Below are 22386 nucleotides of genomic sequence, written 5' to 3' on the forward strand. Positions count from 1 at the left end.
TTGTTTGTCACAAATGCATAACTCTACCATTTCCAGAGTGTACGGAAGAATTACAAATTATTATGTGGTTTGAAAACTTTTCTGGATACCTGATGAAGCTACAGAGAGCCCAGAACATGATCTGTACCACTGTTGCAAAACTACACACTGAAACAGCTGAATGAACTTAAACTGAATTTATAGTAAAATCAGTGGGTAATAAATATGTCATTTCTTGCCGTTTGAATACAAGCAGAACAAGGTACCAATGTTTGCGTCTCGGTTGGTTTCCAGCTGCGTTCCAGTCATGTGTTCGCTCTGTGCTTACAGCAAACAGAAAAAAGGGGGGAAAAATGACAGGAGCGAGAGATGTAAAACATCCCACACTCCGATCCTCCTCCCCTTTGGCACTCCAGCCAGTATCTGTGCCTTTCTCTGACCTCCTTGGTTTGCAGTAAGGCCAGGCTCCCTTTCTCCCACCGGGTTGATTCACACAGTTGCTGTCCTGTCTTCAGCTTCCAAGAACAGACGCGTGCAAAAAAAAAAAAAAAAAAAAAAGGGACAGAGAATAGAAATGACCTACCAACCCCCGTATTCACCTAGCTTATTCAGGAGAAGGGATCGGTAAGTGATTGTAACGTCCTGGGCTTTGCTGTTGTTCTACCAGTCTGAGTTGTGCAGGCAGGTGAGATTCAACGTAAGATTAGGATGTAATTTTGTGAACTTTGGGAATGTCAAATTTGTGATCACACTACACTGAGAATTGCTAACTGCTCTGCAGTTGATTTAAATTGTTACTTTTCATTGACACAGAGATATTTACAAGAGCGGCTATAATTAAGATCAAAGCAATTAAGCATTAATCTGCAGTGACTGCAGAATGTTGTCTCTTAAACTGTATGGTGGTACCAGGAACAAAGAGTGCTTGAAAGTGCATGCCTGTGTTTTTACTGGTTTGTTGTGTGGAACATGTATTTCAATGTATTGAGATACATTTTGCAGGATATATAATGCAACACCTGGTTGCAAATGTAAGAAAGAGAAGAGAGTTGTGAAGTTCCCTGTGGGCAAGTCAAACATTTCACTCCGAATGCTTTTTCTTTTTTTATCGGCAGTTCAAAAGGTCTCAGTCTCAGCTGGTCTTGTAACAATCCTATCACCAGGTATGCTTAAGTAAGCTTTTCTGGTGGCAGAGATTGATAACAGAATCTATGGAACGATATGTATTCGTCGGCACCTTCTCATTATTTTAATAAAGCAACTTCCATGGAAAAGTAGGTACGATTGCAAGAGGAGAGCACTGGTAATTCTGTCATACTGATTATTTCAGCACAGGCATTTTTAATTCTCGTTATCTAATGAGAGGGAAATGGGTTAATGCATTTTAAAAGGTATTAAGTCTCTTTAGTTATCTCACTCCATGTCAGAGATGTATCTGTCAGCCTTGTGGTTCAGGCTTTGAATGAAGTGGCAAATTGCAGGGGATTGTTTTGTAGGTGCGTGACTCTCTCTGCCGTTCCCATTGTTTGTGATGGAGTGAGTAGCTGTTAATGTAATGTGTACATTAAAAACACATCATCCTCAAGGTCAGGAAATGGAGAGCTGAGCACACACACATACACACACACAGAAATATCTACCACCTGAAAGCAAGGTGTGGATAAAATGCTATATCTGATTTCCACTTCCCTGTTGCTTTCACTCCCTGCTCTCTGCTGTACTACAATGCCAGAAGTCACTTCTTCTTTTACATGGGGAGCTCTGTAGTAATGTTCAGCAAAGTAAGAGTTCCCTCAGTTCTGCCAAGTATGGTATATTATTCCAGACCCAGTTTTTCAAATGTAGTGATGTTTGCAAAGACAAAAGAAGGCCAAGGGGAAAAAACTTGCAATAAATTTAGAGAGGACTTACATGTTGTCAGGTCTTTTGAACGCTTGGGTGACACCTGATAATGGGCCTGAACTGCGCCCTACGGAGGAACAGAGCTTCAGCGAGACACAAAGCAACTATTTATAATAAATTAGAAAGTAACAGGGAGTTCTTTTGTGTCGGTATGAGTCTTGCCAGCTCCCTTCAACAGTACCTCCTCTGTTAGGCAGAACGAAGCCAAACTGAGGAGCGGCAGCTGAACTTTTTAAGGTTGATTCTCAGTCCTTCAATTAATTAATTGTAATTATTTTTTTAATTCTACTTCCCCTTCCTGTAACAAACTATGAGAAATATCTCCACAAATGAGCCTCTCTTTCCTCCCTTAGTTTCACTTCCACCGGGCAGCTAAACTACAAAGCATGAAATCCAGTGCGATGGGTACGAGACACTAATGTGTGTTTAATTCTTTCTGTAAAATCTTGTTATATGGTACGAACATGTTAATCGCATCTACATGTTTCTACTGTGTTGCTTATAGGGACGCTTATGTAACCAATCCTCCATTCATAAAATTAACATTTTCTGATTTGCCAGTAGGCTTTCAGTAACATTCAATTAATTAATTGAACTATTTGTATGTGTTTATTCATCTTGCTTTGTAGTCTGTTTGTTTTGTTATCAGGAAAATATTCAGTTGCAAGATTATTACTAAGGCTGTCAGACAAGAAGCATTTTGGATATTGTGGACAGACAGGTGTGCTTTAAATTGTTACCATTTAGGACTCTTGTTCAGTTCTTTCATTGCTACATAGTTAAATAGTACCCTCATTCGGTTTAATAATGCCATTATTACAAATAATACTATACATTCAAAAAGAAATGGTATAGACTTCAGAAATGTAACGCACACACATTAATGAATTTAAAAATCAATTGTGCTCATGTGCTAAACGTCTGTAGAATAGTGACACTTCGTACCAAGAGCTTTGTTTCTGCGGGGTTAACTTGTGGGATGGTGCTAGGATGTGTTAGGCGATTTTAGCCCCCCCACTAGTGCCCCTTTTCCCAGTCTAAATAACAAAAGGCCCAGTGTTTTTCACACACCACTATTTGTAATCGGAGACGTTGATGGATATGTTTACTGTACAAGCTAATCTAAGTTCAAGCACGAAACAAACTCCAGACAAAAAAACTGGGAATCATCACACAGCACACAAGACTAATCATGCTGTGTGTGCCTTCCCTGCAAGGTGCAAAGAAACTGAAAGCAAGCAGTTTGTAAACTCTCTTTTAAGTAAGAAGTTTTAGCATTTTACAGATTGTGTGTCTGGATTGCCTGTCGAAGGATGCAAATATTGATTAGGGTGTTGGAGACCTCAAATATCACCCTAAGAAAGTAACCTAGCCCTGCCCTGCCCATCTTTAATACTGTACACAGAACCTGCACAGGATTGCTGCTGTATAGTAAGGCAGGTGAATTCAAGAATAGACCAGATAGCCTTGCTGTGGTTTCCCCCTGTTTCTGCGTGTATTTATGACGGTAAACACTACACATTTAGTATTAAAGGGAAAACGTTAAGCACACTTTCCCTTTCTTACTGACAAAAACAGAAATCGATCCCTCTCTCCTACTAGGGGCTCCACATGTCTCTCTTTGTAGAGACTGAATAACTGGTCAAACTGTTTCTGTTCTTTCTGCAGTGAGTTCCTAATGTAACTAGTTAGTTACTCAATCTGGTCACGTTTGCCACTTTCAGAGGTTCTGCAGGTTGCAGCGTCCTGGACCAACTTTTGTTCACATCTGATCTGAAGCTTTCTTCAGTTTACATACAAATGGAGGCAGTGGCATTACTTAAGGGACTCTACACGCACACACACACACACACACACACACACACTGAACCTATTAACACTAAATATAGCTCTGCCAGCCCATTTAATGTTACAGAATAAACTGGTTTAAATGCGATCTCAAAATGCACAACTGGACATGACTGCTGGCATAGAATTTAGTGTTAGCCAAGAATGACTACACCCCCCTGAGCATTTTATTATTGTGGTGTTAGATTGCAAGTCTTTACACTGCTCTGCCATTTTATTTCCTCCTTCAGTTACCTTCTGTTATGCCATTGTTCTGCCTCTTTTTCACATGCATGTTTTCAAACGTGTTTTCAATTACAAATCTAGAAATGTCAGCTGATTTTGATTTGGTAGTAGATATTGAAACATACTTTTTTGTATTAAATTTAAAAACATAATTTGTTGCAACATTTAAACTGAAAATGAAATCAGAGTGAAAGACAGGTGTCTGTAGTGAAAACTCAAATCTGACAAACCTTTGCAAAATAATGGTTTCACTTCCTGTATTTCATTTTAATCCCATTCTCTCACTAAAATCACATAAAATATGCAACCCTATATATTATTCCTTATGCAACACTCTGAGCTGCACATACTGTCCTTAAGGAGTGCATTGCGGGGGTTATCAATGAGAATAAGCTGCAAACAACTTATAAAAATAGCTGCTTAGCAACAAGGCTCCTATTTTGGTACACACGGGTTATTTTTGATAGACTGAGCTCTAATTAATATTTCAAAAACTACAGCTGCTACCATTCACTTCTATCCCACTGAACTGGCTGGCCCTCAAACCTGCTTAACCCCTCACCTCCCCTCAGCGATGTAGGACAGAGGACTGTGGGTCAAATACTCCTACTCAGTGTGAAATACATTAAATAATCACGATGCATCTGGCATTTGAATAATGAAACCCCCAATTAAGGACAGCATTTCAACTTTACACTGGTAGTTTTAGCAGTTGTTAGTTTTAGTTACTTAGTTTTGGCTATAAACTGGATAAGAGATGAACAGCCTTTTCTTAGCGTTGCTTTGAATGAAACTGCTGGCAGGCCGGGGGCCTTCATAAGAAGCAGACCACTTCTTGGCTCTTGACTTGAATGCAGCTGCATGTGATACTCATAATTCAAGTTATTTTATTTTCTCCTCTCTCGGTTTGCACAGTCATCCTAAGGGAAGACTTAAATATATCATGTTTTCATCAAAAAGTAATTCAGGGAAACTGCGTGTGAGGTAAAATAAACGCTGTCAGTCCAATTGAGTCAAGTTTAACTTCTTATCACGCCTGCTCAGAATCAATCTGAAGATGCCCCTCCGTACATGACTGAGGGTCAATAACTGTCCTCATATTCTGTCTCCCAGAACACCTGTGGGTTTGTTCTGTCTGAAATGCTTAAAGACATGGCAAAAATGTGAAGAAATACAATAACAACATCATTATTTTCTGAAGGTTTTCGTGCCTTTACCATTTATCCTCAGAGCTAGTTAAATCAAAAGCACACATGTGGCATGGCAGATAATATCAGAGCCACATTATGCCAAACTTTAGTTTTTGAATATTGCAAAGAAACATTACTGATTCATTTTAAACAAATACAAACTGGTACAATACTGCCATGGAATAATAACACAAAATACATATTTCAACAGTAACACGATAAATCTGGAAATTACCATACATTTATTATTCAAACTTCAAGTGATTTCTGCTCATTGGCATTATTTTACCTGTAACCTCCCAGTAGCATTATCTTTTTCTATGATAACAAAAAAAGGTTTATTGTTTTTTTTTTGGGGGGGGTTTGTTTAATTTTAGTCAATCAATTCATCCATTCGTTAATTTTGATTCAATTTCATAAGACTATATACTAGTGGCTTGGGTTCTGTGGGAATTATTATTATACAATAGTGGTATGCAACAATAAGTAGCCTACTCCTAATTTCTGTGCCATTTGCCAGCTGTGTGATCACTGCTGAAAGGACGCCCTGCAGACCACTGTCAAAAACACTCAATGACGAGTCTTTCACAGAAACAGTGTGACATAACAAATACAAGGTTGCTCCAGATTTGAGGTTGTTGTCAGAGACACAGACATACGATTTTGTCTTTCTTTACATGCCTCACAAGCTTCTCCTCCTTATATACAGAACTATACAACTAGTGTGCTAAAACCACCCATTATTTAAATGAGGATACATGGATGTCATCGAGGTCGTGTCGTTCAGCCTCATATTAGTTGTTCTCAATTAAACCAGACTAGACATTTTCGTTAGAAATTATAATAAACTTGTGTGTATTCACTTCAGAACTATAATAGAACATTGTGGGTATATATACTGTTTTAATATTGAACGCATGCAACTTTCAAATTGTGAAATGCAAAAATGCATGACATAAAGCACAGCTGTTTCCATTGTAATTAAAACTGCACTATAGACCTTGGCCACCAGAGGCCACCACTCTGCACCCGACAGCACTGGGAGACATGGAAATTCAATCCAGTCATGGAAAATCCCTTAGGATAAACGAAATGATTATATTTTAGACCAGTATAACTATTTAATTAACATTAAATAAACAAATACACGTTTTATAACTTGAATCAATAACAAAATGAAATCTAGCTTAATACATATAATTGCAATTATTATTAACGATAATACAAAAAGTGTAAACTAATACACTCAAATAAACACTGATAACATTGGAATATTATTAACGTGATCAATGACTCACTATCTGCATTCAAATGTAAGATCGATAGCTACATTGATCGATCCAGTCTGGGGATAAAAACGAAAAGAAAAGTTAAAAGAAGTCCTTATTGATCTGATATTAGCATTGTTGCCTGTCCACTTCCACACACACGTGGTACTTGCTAAGAGCACTCGCTGTCCTTAAATGCTTTCAGCAGCTGTGCACACACACACAGAGACACACACACACACACACACACACACACACACACAAACACAAAGACACACACACAGACACACAGACACACACACACACACACACAGACACACACACACACAGACACACACACACACACACACACAGACACACACACACACAGACACAAAGACACACACAGAGACAAACACACACACAGACACACACACACACAGACACAAAGACACACACACACACACACACAGACACACACACACACAGAGACAAACACACACACAGACACACACACACAAACACAAAGACACACACACAGACACACAGACACACACACACACACACACAGACACACACACACACAGACACACACACACACACAGACACACACACACACAGACACAAAGACACACACAGAGACAAACACACACACAGACACACACACACACACAAACACAAAGACACACACACAGACACACAGACACACACACACACAGAGACAAACACACACACAGACACACACACACAAACACAAAGACACACACACAGACACACAGACACACACACACACACACACAGACACACACACACACAGACACAAAGACACACACAGAGACAAACACACACACACACACACAAACACAAAGACACACACACAGACACACACACACAGAGACAAACACACACACAGACACACACACACAAACACAAAGACACACACACAGACACACAGACACACACACACACACACACAGACACACACACACAGACACAAAGACACACACAGAGACAAACACACACACAGACACACAGACACACACACACACACAGAGACAAACACACACACAGACACACACACACACAGACACAAAGACACACACAGAGACAAACACACACACAGACACACACACACACAAACACAAAGACACACACACAGACACAAAGACACACACAGAGACAAACACACACACAGACACACACACACAGACACACCAAAATGAGCAACAACAACAAGTATATATGCGTCTAGTCCGCCTCTGTATATTGAGCAACCATGTCGCATTATGGAAAAACACAGCGGCGCTATTAGCATGTTAAACTTCAGTCTCATAATACTAACACGCCACAGGAAACCATCAAGTACACAATGTTCCCTTCAACACTCAAGTGTAGTAGTTGCACTGAAAAAGCCCTGAAGGTGGCAGCACAACGCTAAAGTCCCATCAGAGCTGCAGTACATAATACAATTAGTTGCATAACACAAGGAAAATTAAAATGCATTATAAGAATAACCATAATCATCAACATCACCAAAATAATCATAATAACAAATGCCATTTTGCCATTTGCAGGCGTTTGTGTTACTGTATTGCAATGCACAAGGACATCTGCAATTGTCTACTGTCCATTCCTGCTGTTTGTTTAGTGGAATCAATGCACAAAGACACCGACAGCAATGTCAATATAGCCTGCAACGCACCTGCAAATTGTGATGTGTGCAAGTTGTGAAATGTGGTACAACATAACTAGACCCATATCTAGCATAAACAACATTTTAAGTTGGGAGGGTGCAAATACAATCGATCGTGCATGTATACAAAGTAGTACATTGTCAGCAGTGATGTTCTCTGAGGTACAGGAGAGGATCTGACGATAAGCCCCGCTGTTCACTGCTAGATCGGGCGCTGTGAGATGCAGGCGCATGTGCGCTGTCCGGCTGCAGGTTCAGCGAGGGGGCAGGCGCCAGGAGCTCATTAGCATAATATATTCAATATAGTCAATATAGTCTGTGGTGCGTGCTCTGACGTCACCCAGGCGGCCGTATATATAGCCCGCCGTCTCAGAAATAGACTCACTCGCTGAGAAGCAGTGCTGGAAGTCGGTCCGCGCAGAGACGCACAGTATACAAATCATACCGAATCGCATCTAGTCCGAAAACCAGACCTTCCTTGTTTTGTAAACCGATCGCAAAAGTGGCGAGAAGCATCATTCAAACGGGTCTGATCCTGAACATGAGCACGGAGATGTTCAAGTCACCCATGGAGGTGGCTGTCTATCAGCTGCACAACTTCTCCATCTCCTTCTTCTCCTCGCTGCTGGGGGGGGATGTGGTCTCTGTAAAGCTGGACAACAGGTAAATATGCCTATGTGTCCGTTAATGCGTGGTTAATGCGATGTCGCTTGTATAGCCTGTATCATACTGGATTAGCCTGGGAATCGCACAGGAAGCCACGCTGGCTGTGGCGTTAGAGCCGCAAGTGCGACTCGCTGCTCAATGTGAAACTGAAAGCGCTGTAGCCGTTTCTGGGGCTGAGCCCTGCGTTTGCATTTGAAGGCATTTATCTGATGCAACATTGTACCACAGTTGGGCTTAATAAGGCCAGCACAGCTGCCCGGTCGGGGGTGGATGGTGATGTACTGCAGGTTAATGCTCCTGGTTGTAGAAGCGGGGCTTTCCTGTGGGCAGGATCTGGTTTGATCTGCATTAAACCGGAAACAATGGGAGGCTCCTGGTTGCATTCCCTGGTGAGATGACGTGCAAAGCTCTTGTATTTTCCGAAGTTTTGCATCTTAATTAACCCTGGGAACCAATTCTTCATCTGCATTGCGGTGATTTAAGATGGACATTGATGATAGAAGTATTTTGGCTCGGACCCTAAGCTTACAGAAGTCGGTGTGCCGCTGTAAAGACACGGATACAATCATTCATGCTGTTTTCCCTCTTTCTCTTCCAGTGCCTCCGGTGCCAGCGTTGTAGCCATTGACAACAAGATCGAGCAGGCAATGGTAAGATGACATTTTGTCCTCGGCGCTATTGTAGCCACATGCATGCAGTGAAAGCTTCCTCTCCAGCAGGAAAGCAGCCTGCTGATTAATTAAGGGGATTTGTAATTTTTAATATAGGGAATAAGTGCACATTGATCCCGGAGAGCTGTGTGCAAATGCCGTCTGTTGTCGCTTGTTGCTGGGCAGACGCTTGGCTGCATCTCCAGACTCTATTGTCTGACTGGGAGCAGTTATTGGACAGATCTGTGGTGCAGTAACAGCGCATAGCAGAGGAGAGGGTGCACAAGCATGTATAACCCTGCTTTCTCCTGCACTGCACTGCACTGCTTAGCTTATAGTGTAGAGAGCTTCTAGAGAGCACAGGCAGTTCAGTATTTTGGCTCTACAGGGTGTGGATTAGCAAGAGACTGCTTTCAGAAACACAGCTGGGAAAATAAACTTCTAAAATCTGTACACTTGTGAAGTTCGGCCTTCATGTATAGTCTTCTGTAGGTGCATGACTGATGCAACCTGTCCAGAACTGCAAAGCAAATAGAAATTGGACCCCATAGCGGTGCAAGTGAACAGAAGGGGAAACTAGGCTGGGTGGTGACAGGAAGCAGGGTCTTTTTTCTTTCCTTCCCGAGAGCCAGGGTTGGGCCCTCAGATGTGCAGCGTGTGTGAAGTGTGCAGCCAATTTTTCTTAACCGGCCTCTTCTGATTTCTCCTCAGGATCTTGTGAAAAACCACCTGATGTATGCGGTGAGGGAGGAAGTGGAGATCCTCAAAGAGCAGATCAAGGAGCTGGCTGAGAAGAACAACCAGCTGGAGAGGGAGAACAGCCTCCTGAAGAACCTGGCAAGCCCAGAGCAGCTGGAGAAGTTCCAGTCACGGCTGCCCTCCGACCTGCCCGCTGCGCTGGAGAACCAGCCGGTGGTGGGGCAGGCGTCTCCGCAGAGTGCCGGCTCTGCTGTGTAAGTGGCTCTGTCTTGGGGCGGGCAGAGCCACTGGTCTTTCGTGAAATTGACCTCCTTTATATTGTCGCACAACTGCCATGAGCTGGTTGTACAGATGAGCCGGAACACAAAACGGACAGAACAGACGTTCCGATGGCAAAACCTGTTTTCTGTGTATCAGACAATCTCTTAAGACAAAAAGCATGACGAGAGAGAGGTTGCATTGGGGACAGGAAGCGGTCCAATGCCGGGGCCTACCCCATGTCTTTTTCCCCCCCACACGAGGGAGAGGATACGTGACAGGGCTGGCCCAGCGAACGGAGCCAGGGTGTCCGAGAGGCACATCTTCCGCATCACAGAATCACGCCAAGGATAAAAGAAATCTCCAGAAAGAGGACCACCATCACACCACACACAGGAGCCCGTGGATGTATCATTTCTGTAGCAGAGGTTTTGTACATCTCCACACAATGACGTAACTTTTCCCTCCGCAACCATCGTCGCATTTCTTTTTTAAACCTTTATTTTTTGAAGACCACTAAAATCAAGAAGAATAACAACCATTATCTCCTGGACTTGCAGGACCAGGATTCTTGGTTTAAGGACTGATCCAGTCAGCCTTGATTATTGTGTGATCTATTCTAGACGCATCGCTTGTGTACTCTGCAGTCGGGGTAATGCTGCTTTGGGGGAATTACAAAATGAGACTTTGTTTTGTGAAAAAGAACAAAATTTGTCAATAGGAGTGATAACTGCCATATGTTGATTTCTGGGGAAGCAAACTTACAAATTTGCATATCTCTGTAAATTTGTACATAGTGTAAAGTGAAGTATTGAGAATTGTGACATTGCACAAGATGGAGACATGCCACCAGTGTGACGACCAGTGCACTCCCAATGTAAGACTGATCCTTCATTTCCTTTGAACACAAACCAGCTATTGACTTGAAACGCTAAGGTGAAAGACAGGTCTAGACTGTTATCTGACAAACCCACACATTTTCTACTGAAATGTGTTTTATTAACTACCAAAGACTTGTATAATATTCAGATGAACCAACAAGGACCATGTTTATTTCACTCGGATAAGTCTTGTTAGAAATTGTAATTACAACAAACGGGTTATTGTTGCTTTTGTGTGTCCTTGAGACTGACTGCGGGTATTCACTCTGCTGTATGAATACACGATGCACACTGCAATAAACCTGTGTTTACACAAAGCCATTGTTTCTGTCTGTCTTAAAGGGTGCTGATTGATTGAAGGGGCCTTTAGTTTTGCGAAATTAATACAGACCATGCATCGGTACATTTAATTTCCACTATCATTTATTGGGCACTGAATGGCTATAATCTTACAAGGAACAATGAATGGAGAACATCCTTCACTTAAAGCACAGTTAAGTCTTCTTGTAGGTACAGACCCATGCTTGTTGCATTAAGACCATCTTCTTGCACTTTTAATTTTTACTGTGCTTTCAGAAGATCTCCATTCTCATGTCCACAGCTATAAGCATCACCTCAGAGAGCACTATTTTATTTTATGATTTTTAAAGCCTGAAACCCTTGCCCATCTGAACTAAATCTAAAGAGACTGGGATTAAATGACACCTAAATAAGTCCCACCCTGGGGTACTATATTTCAAAATGAAAGCAGAATAGTTCTCTTCAATCTGTAATGTTGAGTCTAAATCAGGGGAATTTCTTTGTTGAGGTTTTGGCATGTTGCATAACTGGAATATCACATGATAGCAAGTATGACATTTGCATATTATTTCCATTAACCTATTGGAACAATTTTAGCTTACACAGCATAGCAGACTTTCATTTTCAGTTTAAAGACAGTCTGGGACTTGACTTCAGTCTCCCTGGTCTAAGCTGGCCATGTGTTTTGATCCTAAATGGATACATTCATCTGAATCAAATCTGAAAGGAGGTTTGTAATTCTGCTGGCCAATTAAAGGCTGTGTCCTAATTTTCACAAACCCTACTGCACTGAGATGAATATACTACACTAATATACTAACTACATGGTTCAACTAGTCTTGGCTTCTGTGCAGTTACAGCTCAGTGCTCTGAACTGCTCATGGATGTTAAAATGTTTTAGTAAAGAGACTTCTGTCCATGTTTACATGGCAATCGAACTGAAAAGGCACAACCAGTATGGATTATCAAAAACAAATCGCACAAACAACAAATAATGAAGACGTGAATTAAACTAGAAGTGCTATGAGTTGAAGATCTAAAACATTTCACAAAAAAAAGTCTTGATTTAGTCTTGTTTTTTGGAAAATTTATTTTACTGTACGGGTCCTAGAAAGATCTGCATTCCCATCTGCAATAAACACCACCGTGTTATTAGAGCATGTTCGAGGACTTTGGGCGTTTTGCAGGGCTGTGTCAGACAATTCGACGATAGGATTACTTGTAAAATACGCACTTCATATAATCTAGGCTACATCCCAGTGTCATATACTGTACTTTATTAGGTCAATGTAAGATTGGGGTTGGGTTTAATTATCTTGTCATTATGTATGAGATCAATAGTTCAGTTTGCTACAGTAATAATGTGGATATAATTGCTTAGTCTTAGAGACAAACATTTTTGTCCTTTCCGTGCACACCCAGTCTGAGAAGAAACCACTTATTTTTGATTAAAGATGATTAAATGTTTGAATTGGAGATTTTGGTGGAGTTACATCAGACTTTCAATGTAGGCTGCTGTTTTGATTTGTTTTTGGGAAGGAGGGCTACACACCCTAGAAAGGCTCATGAATTAGATTCCTTCGAAAAGGTGTGTGGTTTAAAAGTACATTCAGTTGATCAACAGTTGTAACATCCACAGCCTCTTTAAAAGTACATTTGCAGTAACCCACACTATATGAATGACTGGAATCTCAACCCCAGCTATACCTGCTATAAATCAGAACGAAAGGAAGTATCAATCAGATTGTTTCTGCATGCACCATGCAGCATAGCACATGCTCTCGCTTTTATATCACCTGATGAATAAGAGGCTTCCCAAGCTGCGCGATTGTTTTAGTAATACTTCTACTGTTCATCGATCATTTGCTGCAGATCAAAAGCGTGCTTCTTGTGGACCAGGGCTGCATGTGCTCTAGTCAAATGGATACTATATAAAAATACCTGCAGATAATAATACATATAATAATATACAATCCACCGGGGAGGAAACTGTGGGACTCTCAAGTAAATTAGTAACTTTAAATGTGTTTTGTTTACTCATTTCTTTTTCTTTCCCATTTGACCATATACAATACTTAAAGCTCGGAACCATAAAATGAAATGTAAATTAAATTGAAAGTATGTAAACAGTTTCTTAGAAAGCAGTTTCAGTATGTAAAACCAGGCAATGAAGGCAAGTCAAATGCAGTTTAATCCTGCGTAACCAATGCCGTATCTACTGTGCTCTAAAACTCTGTGCCACACTTCGATACAGACACCTGGACGGCTAATGGACTAGTGGCCACAACTTTCAGGCTCGGTTGAGTGCTGGAGAAGCCACAGTGAAGCAGTGTTTTGTCTGCGATGTCCAGTAAACACAACAAGGTCCCCCTCTCAGCTGATTTGCTCTGAGTCAGCAGCAGCTGTAGACTCCAGATTAGGAAAGTGGAAAAACACACACACACATACAGAAACGCACATAAACCCCCAGCCCAGACTTTTTAGATTCAGACAGAGGAAGTCCTGCCACTGGCAGTTGATTTGAAACCTGAGCTGCACTTTTATTCCCCAGAGCCTGTGTTCCACCCAGCTGTAAAACTGGGCACCGCTCGCTGGGAACCTTATTTGGTATCACGGGTAATCGTGCCTTTCCTTTGCAGCTTCCATGCTACCTTCTGTTTGTCTGCCCCTGTCTGTCGGTTCACAGTATTTTCCCCCCGCTGTGTTCGCTGCATTATCCCCTTCTCTGACGGTTGGCCCACGTGCTGCTAGTTGTACAATTAATTAAAACAATTAAAAAAACGAATTTTAACTGGAGCCATATGGTAAATTTGGAAGGCGTTCATTTCTCGGTTTGGACAGACTGAATATTCACATGCTGAGGAAGACAAGAAATCAAGAACGTTTTCTGAGTAAACCCTTAGGGACTTGCACATCAACTCTCCTTCTACAGCCACAACCTGGATGCTCACAGATTCGCAGTGGTGTATTTTATTTTTACAAAAGCACAGTTCTGCTCTAACTGACATCTGTGTTTTATTTCCTGTCGACTGTTTGACATTAGCCTGTATAAGGTCCTGGATCAAAAGCTTGAGTAACAAATGCAAAATATCGAGTATGCACCAAATGGCTCACATCCTAGTTTCAGTAGGACCCTGACCTACTGATCCCGTTGACTGCGGCTAAAATGGAAGGAGTGTGTTACAAAAACAGGAAGTTCCTCAACTTGCCTCCACACCGATTTTCACGGTGCCAAATCCATTGTGTCATTGTCTTCTGGTTTAAGTAACAGTTTGAAAGCAGTTTAAATAACATGGTATTGCTGAGGAACTATGGTCTGACATAAGAAAGAACACAAACCATTAACATTACTTATAGGAGCTGATTGATGTCACTTCTATGTATAATTAAGTAATAAATACCAAACTAGAGTAGGCTAGACAGGTAGTGATGTCATTAGCAGCTGTACAAACCTAGTGGTATAAGTGAAGGTTAAAGAAGCTCAAATCCTAATAAAGACAAAAAAGAATTGTCTTAAATTGTGCACAGCTAAAATAAATTGATTTTTTCTTCTTCTATGTTTTCCTTGTAAAATGGTCAGTCTTTACCAATAAATGGTATAATTGTGGAAAAGGGAAATATAACACTAAATAATGTGCTGAACCAAACAACTGCCAAGAATTGATCAAACACTTAAATGCAACATTCAGGAGTAACAGAAAAAGCATTTTGAAATGTTCACATTACTTAGTCTATTTCTTAAGGTTATATAATATGAGGCATCTTTCAATTATGAAGTATTTCCTCAGCCTGTGTTTCAGAGAAGCAGGCATTGTGTTGTTATTGGATAGTGTTAATTCATCTGCTTCTTCTCTGTCACATGATTCTGCTCAGTCAGGCAGGTGTGGGGGAGGGTGTCTCTTACGGTTATAAAACTTTTTTGTGTGTATCCTCAGAAAAGCAATGTCTAGCCATTGGCGCTTGATATGAAATGTGTGCTTTAAAACACTGATCAGAGTTACGGTGTGAGAAACTGTAAAGTTTTTGCGAAATAAACTAGACATCCGGTTAGCAGCATACAGGACTTTATACTCCCATATAAATAAATAAGAAATTCCAATAATGTTGAAGCCTGGAGAAAAACACTGACCTAGGATGAGGATGGGTATTTCTTGAGGTTTTACTTTGAGAATACTTTCCTCATTGATTGATGCCAAGAAAGACAGCTGTTAGTCCTTTACTGTTATGTAAGGCGAAAACATCTGTTCCAATCTAAATGAGTGGGTGTGTTTATATTTGCGGCCTTGTCTTTGCATGGTATTTTCGGAGTGTGTCCCTGACTCTGTCTGCATGCATGCTTATTTGTGTGCGTCTTGTGTGTGTGTGCGTGTGCGTGTGTGTGAGCACAGTCTGTTCTATTTTTGCACATACTGATCTCTGGGAAAGCTGCAGATTAAATTGCATTCTTGTTGCCCTTATAAAGTGCTTTGCTCGCTTTTTGCAATCATAACCAATGCTATGCATGAGGTATGAAGTTATACCAGGGGACTATATTAGAAACACTTATTCTGAATTGCTTTGGGAATTTTCCATTGATCTGCTCAAAAGTGAAGTTGCACACTCAGCTCCTTCTTTACAGTACTGCATTCAGGGTAAGGGTGTTTTTTCAGTCCTTGTTCGATAACGGCCTTCGCACCTTGCAAACTGATTGTAAACCAAAAACAATTCTGAAAAATAAGCAGATCCAATAATCACTTCATCCAACACGTTTCAATGAAGACTCCAGAGTAGAAACTTACTATTAAAAGCAAAACACTGAATTTAATTAAATATGGCACCAAAGACTTTTTGTGCCATGTTTAATTAAATTACGGTTTTAAATTTGAATAACAATAAAATTATTACATTAACAACATTTGGCAGCTGACACTCTCTTTAAGGGTTTAAGTATCTGTCAGTGGTAAAGTTACCATTAAGAAGGGGATAAAATATTCCTGCAATACTGCACAGAGCAGCAAATCTCGTCTGCACGGAATGGCTTACTACAACCAATAATAATCCGAGGCATGTTCGTCACAGACTGTCACTCCCATGAGCCACATAGCTCTGGAGATAAACATTTATAAACTAAGTAAAATTATACAACAGTAAAAATGGCAAAAGAAGCATACAGAGTATTTCCTATTAACTATGTTTAGCAAACAACTGCTTTTCCCATTTTTCTCATGGTCTTTGGAAAGACAGACTGGGCTGCCGGCCCACTTTTCATAACTGAATCTGTACGTAATGGAGAAGGAAACATTCAACCAAGATTAATTTCTTTAGTATTTCAAAGTTACTTCATTATATCTGTTCCAGTTACAAAGATAATGCACTTCCTGTAGCACATACTGTTACAATACCTTCCCAGTGTCACTGCAAAGCTCAGCTAGGTTTTAACAGCACTATTTGCATGACATGGTAACACTACATTATTAAGCAGGAATTCTTACTGATTCAGAGGGAGTTGGATTCCCCTGCAGTAATTACAAATGTGTCAAAGTCCCCTTTATGCGGCTCAGTTATTTATAACGTTAGAAATATCAATCCCATTTCTATACTATACAAGACAAGTCAATGTATGTGCTGGCGAACACAATACCATGACATAATCAAAGCATCATTTGTTTCAGGTGTGCAACAAGTAGCATTGGCCCTGTGCCTCGGTAGCTATATCCCTTCAGTACAGATGATTGACAGCATCTAAAACCCAGAGTGACATTGCCAGCTCTCAATTATTTGACAAACAGAGTTTAAATATGTCTAGAGTGTTTGGCCAGCTGCTCGGAAGGCATATAATGAGCTCTTCTGACAGATCTAACTGATTGATTTCTGTGAAGCAACATAACACACAACACTGCCATGGCAAAGGTCTCCATTTATTCCCATGAAAGCAAGTGCAGGTATCAGAGCTCCTGGCAGATGTTGATAGAAGTGGTCCTAAGAGAGAAGCATTTTCCAAAACACTCCTTTCTCCACAAATACATATACTGTATATTACATTTTACACTAACAGCCTTGTGGTCACTTTTTCAATCTGAATAAACAAGAAGTTATGGGGGCACAGGTACTTAGGTACAGGTCTCTATTGTAACAACAAAATTGTTCAAACTCAGCGATGTTTATTTTACTTATTCAGTCAAAGGGATAAGTCCACCCTTCTTGAAATCTCACCCACACAAGTAAACCAAAACCAATTACAAGCGTTATCTGAAAACCGAAGACGTGACACACAGACCTGGGGAGAGAGATCCATATTTAAACGTGCTGAATCGTACACGTCACCGCTGCACCACTGATGGTGTCTCTGCATCAACACATTAATTACAGCTGAAGCCAAGTATCAGAGGAGATGAGACTAGCGTGGCACCCTGTCTCCCCACTTAGTCAGTAATGTCCACCAGAGAGGGACAGCCAGTGCAGGTGCTAATTAAATTAAATTATAGGGCTGTATTGTGATGCAAAACTAGATCTTTGAGAATTAGCCTTTATGTCAGCTCTGCGGTCATTAGTCTCTAGTTTCTTCTTACCATCCCTTACTACAACATGCGAAGGTGCTGAGATTACATAAATCAAATTACTTCATAAAAAAGGAAGTGAGAACCAGAATGAATTGTTTTCACACTGTAACTTGTGAAAATGTTCTCAGAATGAAGCAATGAAATCTCGAGAGCCCGTTTGTTTTTATCTGCCTGTCTTGAGAATTCATTCGCTGTGGCCCCTGCATGTCTCCGCTATTTGTTCAGCTCTAATAGTTGTCACAAGCACTTCACTTATCTGGAAAATTATTCAACAAGAACTTCCTTGGAAAAGGGGTTTTGCTCTTAATAAGAACTGGATGGTACTTCAACCCAATGACTCCAAGGCTGACAGAAGCCTTTAAAACACCTTCCAACTTTTAACCCCAAAGCATTTCAATTGCAAAGGACCATTAGTAGTACATTCTTAATCATGCTTCTAAAATGCTGGTCACTGTTCACATTATTAGCCTCAGATGAAAAGGACAGAACTCATACAGAGAACTGACAGTGAGTTTAAACTGACTGGCAGTTTAAAACAGCTGTCCTAACTCAAACCACTTTTGCAAAGCAGAGCTCTCTTAAATTAAAAGAAAACATTTGGAAATACCTTTTGAGAGTGGTGTTTTGACAGTTACGGGGACCTGGAATTCATTTTTTTCTTCTTCTAGAAAACACCCTATCCTTTATGGTGCCACTAGCAAAGGCTGCATCCCTTTGGTTGGGAGTAGCAATCCTTATTTAATATTTTAGCAGCTTCCGAAAGAGATCTAAGGTCTACAAAAATCTCCATTAGCAATAAGTGTTACGTTGGGAAATAAATATAGGAATGGAGGGAGTGAGTCACCCAAAAGGTCTCGGTAGGATTACAGAATAAACAACCTAATTTCAATAATCGCAGGCAATTTCTGTCATTATCATTGTGATGGTTATCTCCCAGCCACGACCTAAATTCCAGTAGCTGTGAAGAAGGCCTCTTTTCTTATGCATGTCTTTTGAAACTATTAATGTCACTTTTTTTCTAGAATGCCATAAATGGCTGTCTAAACGGTTTCCCTTTTACTTTTACGTTTTCATTTTCTCTCTAACACATTGCAGTTTTGTGTTGGAGCTGCAGGAAGAAACTGCTAGTGAGGGACAGGAAACACCTGCATATAAAAGATTTTCAAAATTTCAACCTTTATTTAGCACTTCATGTTGAATAAAATAAAAAATAGTGCATGAGAAAATGCTCCCAATTTCCATAATACTTTTAATAAATTTTACTTTTTTATTTTTAAAATTTTAATAAACATTTAAAGTTTCCCATTTTTATTTTTGTTAGATTATTTAATAACTTTGAGTAGAGTCTCATAAACCTGTATGCTTTATATTTAATATCAGGAAAGGGAAAATAAATAATTCCCTTCATATTTAATCCAGCACACACAATCTCTAGATTTTCCAGCATTAGAAGCAAGGCAGTTGAGGTTTTACAGAAAGCCCACATTACATTGAACCTTAAACTTAAACAACTTTTTGCCGAGAAAGGTTTCAAATTAGAAAAGTGTATAAAACAGATCATATAGAACAGACTCAGGACGTACTGAGAACTGTGTGTTTATTGGTATTATTCATGTTCAATGGAGCGGAAGTACCTGTCTCAAGTTTTGCCAATTCAGCCACAAGCAACAAGAGATTACTGGTAAGCACTTTGGTTTCCAGTCCCTCCCTGGGATACTTGGAACAAACAACTAAACAAATCAAGGGTCCACTGTTTTCAGCAGTGACATGTCAACACAGAACTTGGAAGGGGCCCTGTGCTTATATAATTAGACCCCTTTGCGAGAAGCCCATTAAATGCGGCTTTCCTCTGCTCCAGTGCCTGGCTGTTGTTGTGACTTGAGCAAGGTAAATAACCATGAACATTTCATTTCCTGTCTGCCAAAAACCCCCACATACACTGGACTGCAGAGACGAAAAATATATTTAAACTATGGAAACTACTGTACTTATTATTACAATTTGTAAATTATTCCGTTCCTGTGACTGCAATTCATTCTCACATTATAAGTTCAACATTTTAAGAGTTGCAACTCTCGTAAGCTGCATTCTATGTAATAATGTATACAATTTAAAAGATGTACTACTGATTATCAATTGTCCAGAGAAGAAAAAACGAGCGGGTGAACTTTATAACACATCATTACTCGACTAGTCATAATGTCATGCACTGAATGGAGCCACTAATGAATGAGCAGCAAGCTGGAATTGAAGACGCGAGCCATAATTGTTAGACGTAGGTTAGTGGAGAGGAGCCACAATCTCCCAGCGCTCTGTATGAGTGTGCTGGGCTGGGGTGTGGGGAGGGTGCATTAATAATGTAAGAATCACCTGTTATGAATTCAACCACTCTTTAACTCTAAGTATTTCTCAGCAGCCAAGATCACAGGCTTCAGGCGAGACGGCTCTGACCCAGACACCCTCAGCGCGTGACAAAGTACAGTCAATGCTGAATCATATTAATCACGCCACGCTGGATATCTTGCCTTGTGGTCAGTGCCAGCGGCATTTTAGAGCTGCATCCGGGTACGGGCAGTCATCCAGCGCCCATCCGTCAGGGCAGACCCATTGATGTTGGGCAACTATTGTCAGACTAGGTTTTCTGTGCAGTATCAGTCAAAGTCAGCCCCTTTACCCCAGCTGGTAATCCACAGGGCCAATGATCTTGGACCCCTTGAGAGAGAAATTTCTGTTTAAAGGGGACTGACCGTATAGTGCTTTGATAAAGTACCCTGGAGTTTTATGGTTGCGAAGCATCAAAGCAGCTGGGCATAAGGAGGATGGAAACCAATGTGTATGATCAATCAAACGGAGCACTTGTATGTTCTATGATTCTAGTAGACTATACATTAGAAAATGCTGTTCACATGATGGATTTACAATAACACTGGCCAGATCAATGCACTCACAAGAACATGACTACTGAGAATATGCCATTAACAGGAAGAGATGCCTTTACAGGACTCTATATACCCCAATTGTAGGACCAGCTTTACACTTTAAAATAGGCAATGACGTCAGTGCAGCTATTAGAGAGAAAGTCTCTACAGTATTAGCTTTTGCAAGTACATTTTGCTTTCCTTTTACAACTTTCCTAGGTGTTGCATAAAACCACTGAACATCTGACCTAAATGTCCATGTCTAACAACTGCCATGCAATAAAACTCACATGATAAGATGAATGTGCACCAAGTTATTAAATTGTCCTGAAGACACTGCAATAGTCAGTGGAAATCAGCAATCCCTGTTTCCAGCCTTCTTTGGCTAAAGATTAGTCCGATTAGATACCAAGAAATGGTTTATAGTTTCAGGTACGTGTCTTATTTTGTTTTATAACAGGTTCATAAAGTTGGAAGAGTGCGTAAGCCATTAAATGGAACAAATTATAGAGTGTTCTGGACAATTTAATGACTTAGTGGACACGTTAATTCCACGAAAGACAGATGCACAGAATCCATAAACAATCCAGTGCCTGAACTTTTGATCTGACCTTGAAACACAGCTTTAGCAAAATCAAACTGGGAATAAAATTGGAGTAATTTATCATATTATTTTACAGCATGGAATCTGTGTGATAGTTCCACACTATTACTTTCAAATTATATGCAAAGGCTTCTAAAGCTATCAAATCTGTGTTTTAATTAAATTTCCTAAGAAGTTTTACACTCAATGCAACAAAAGATATTTACAGTTGAAATTCAGAATATTCTACCCCTTTACTTTCATCTCTTATCAAATTAAAGCGAACATCATGGAAAAACTGGCACGTCTTTCAGAATGTCCTGTATTCTCAAACTATGCTCAACCTTTCAAGATTTTCATTACAGATACTGAACAAGCTACAAAAGCAGACCATTACATATCTGAAATTAATTCAATATTTCACTGAAGAAGTCCAGGAAATATTTCCCTGTTATTTATTGCATAATTTCTACCATTTACACTAAATTACATTTTTATCTATTTATGAATGTTTTATTGAAATACTCAATTAAGCATTGAAATGAAGACATAAAACACAAAACAGGGACCTTTTTTGGACCTTACATTCATGACTTTATCAGTCACTTGGTCAGTAGTCAAGTTACAAAGAAAACAAATACAAAAATAAAACAATGTGGTTTTCAAAAAGTACTTCAAATAGATGGAAAAACTGACAACACAATAATAACTTGCGCACTTTCCTAAAATCATTGTGTTTGGTGTTAGTTTTTTGGCTCATGACTGACCTATTGTAAACTGGAAGCACTGGATGTCATAACCATATTCA

General features: G+C 40.1%; 1 protein-coding gene across 1 annotated transcript in view; it reads left to right on the forward strand.

Annotated features, from left to right (window-relative positions):
• The window catches only part of tsc22d3 (TSC22 domain family, member 3), a 50405-nt gene extending 38850 nt beyond the window's left edge, over positions 1-11555 (forward strand). Inside the window, exons 2-3 of the mRNA XM_066714782.1 lie at positions 9349-9400; positions 10112-11555. Of these exons, the coding sequence (XP_066570879.1) occupies positions 9349-9400; positions 10112-10357 (298 nt within the window). The 3' untranslated portion in view covers positions 10358-11555. The remainder of the gene's footprint in view (positions 1-9348; positions 9401-10111) is intronic.
• The last annotated feature ends 10831 nt before the right edge of the window (positions 11556-22386 follow it).

The sequence above is a fragment of the Amia ocellicauda genome, chromosome 10, assembly GCF_036373705.1.
Source record: "Amia ocellicauda isolate fAmiCal2 chromosome 10, fAmiCal2.hap1, whole genome shotgun sequence".
Classification (NCBI taxonomy): domain Eukaryota; kingdom Metazoa; phylum Chordata; class Actinopteri; order Amiiformes; family Amiidae; genus Amia; species Amia ocellicauda.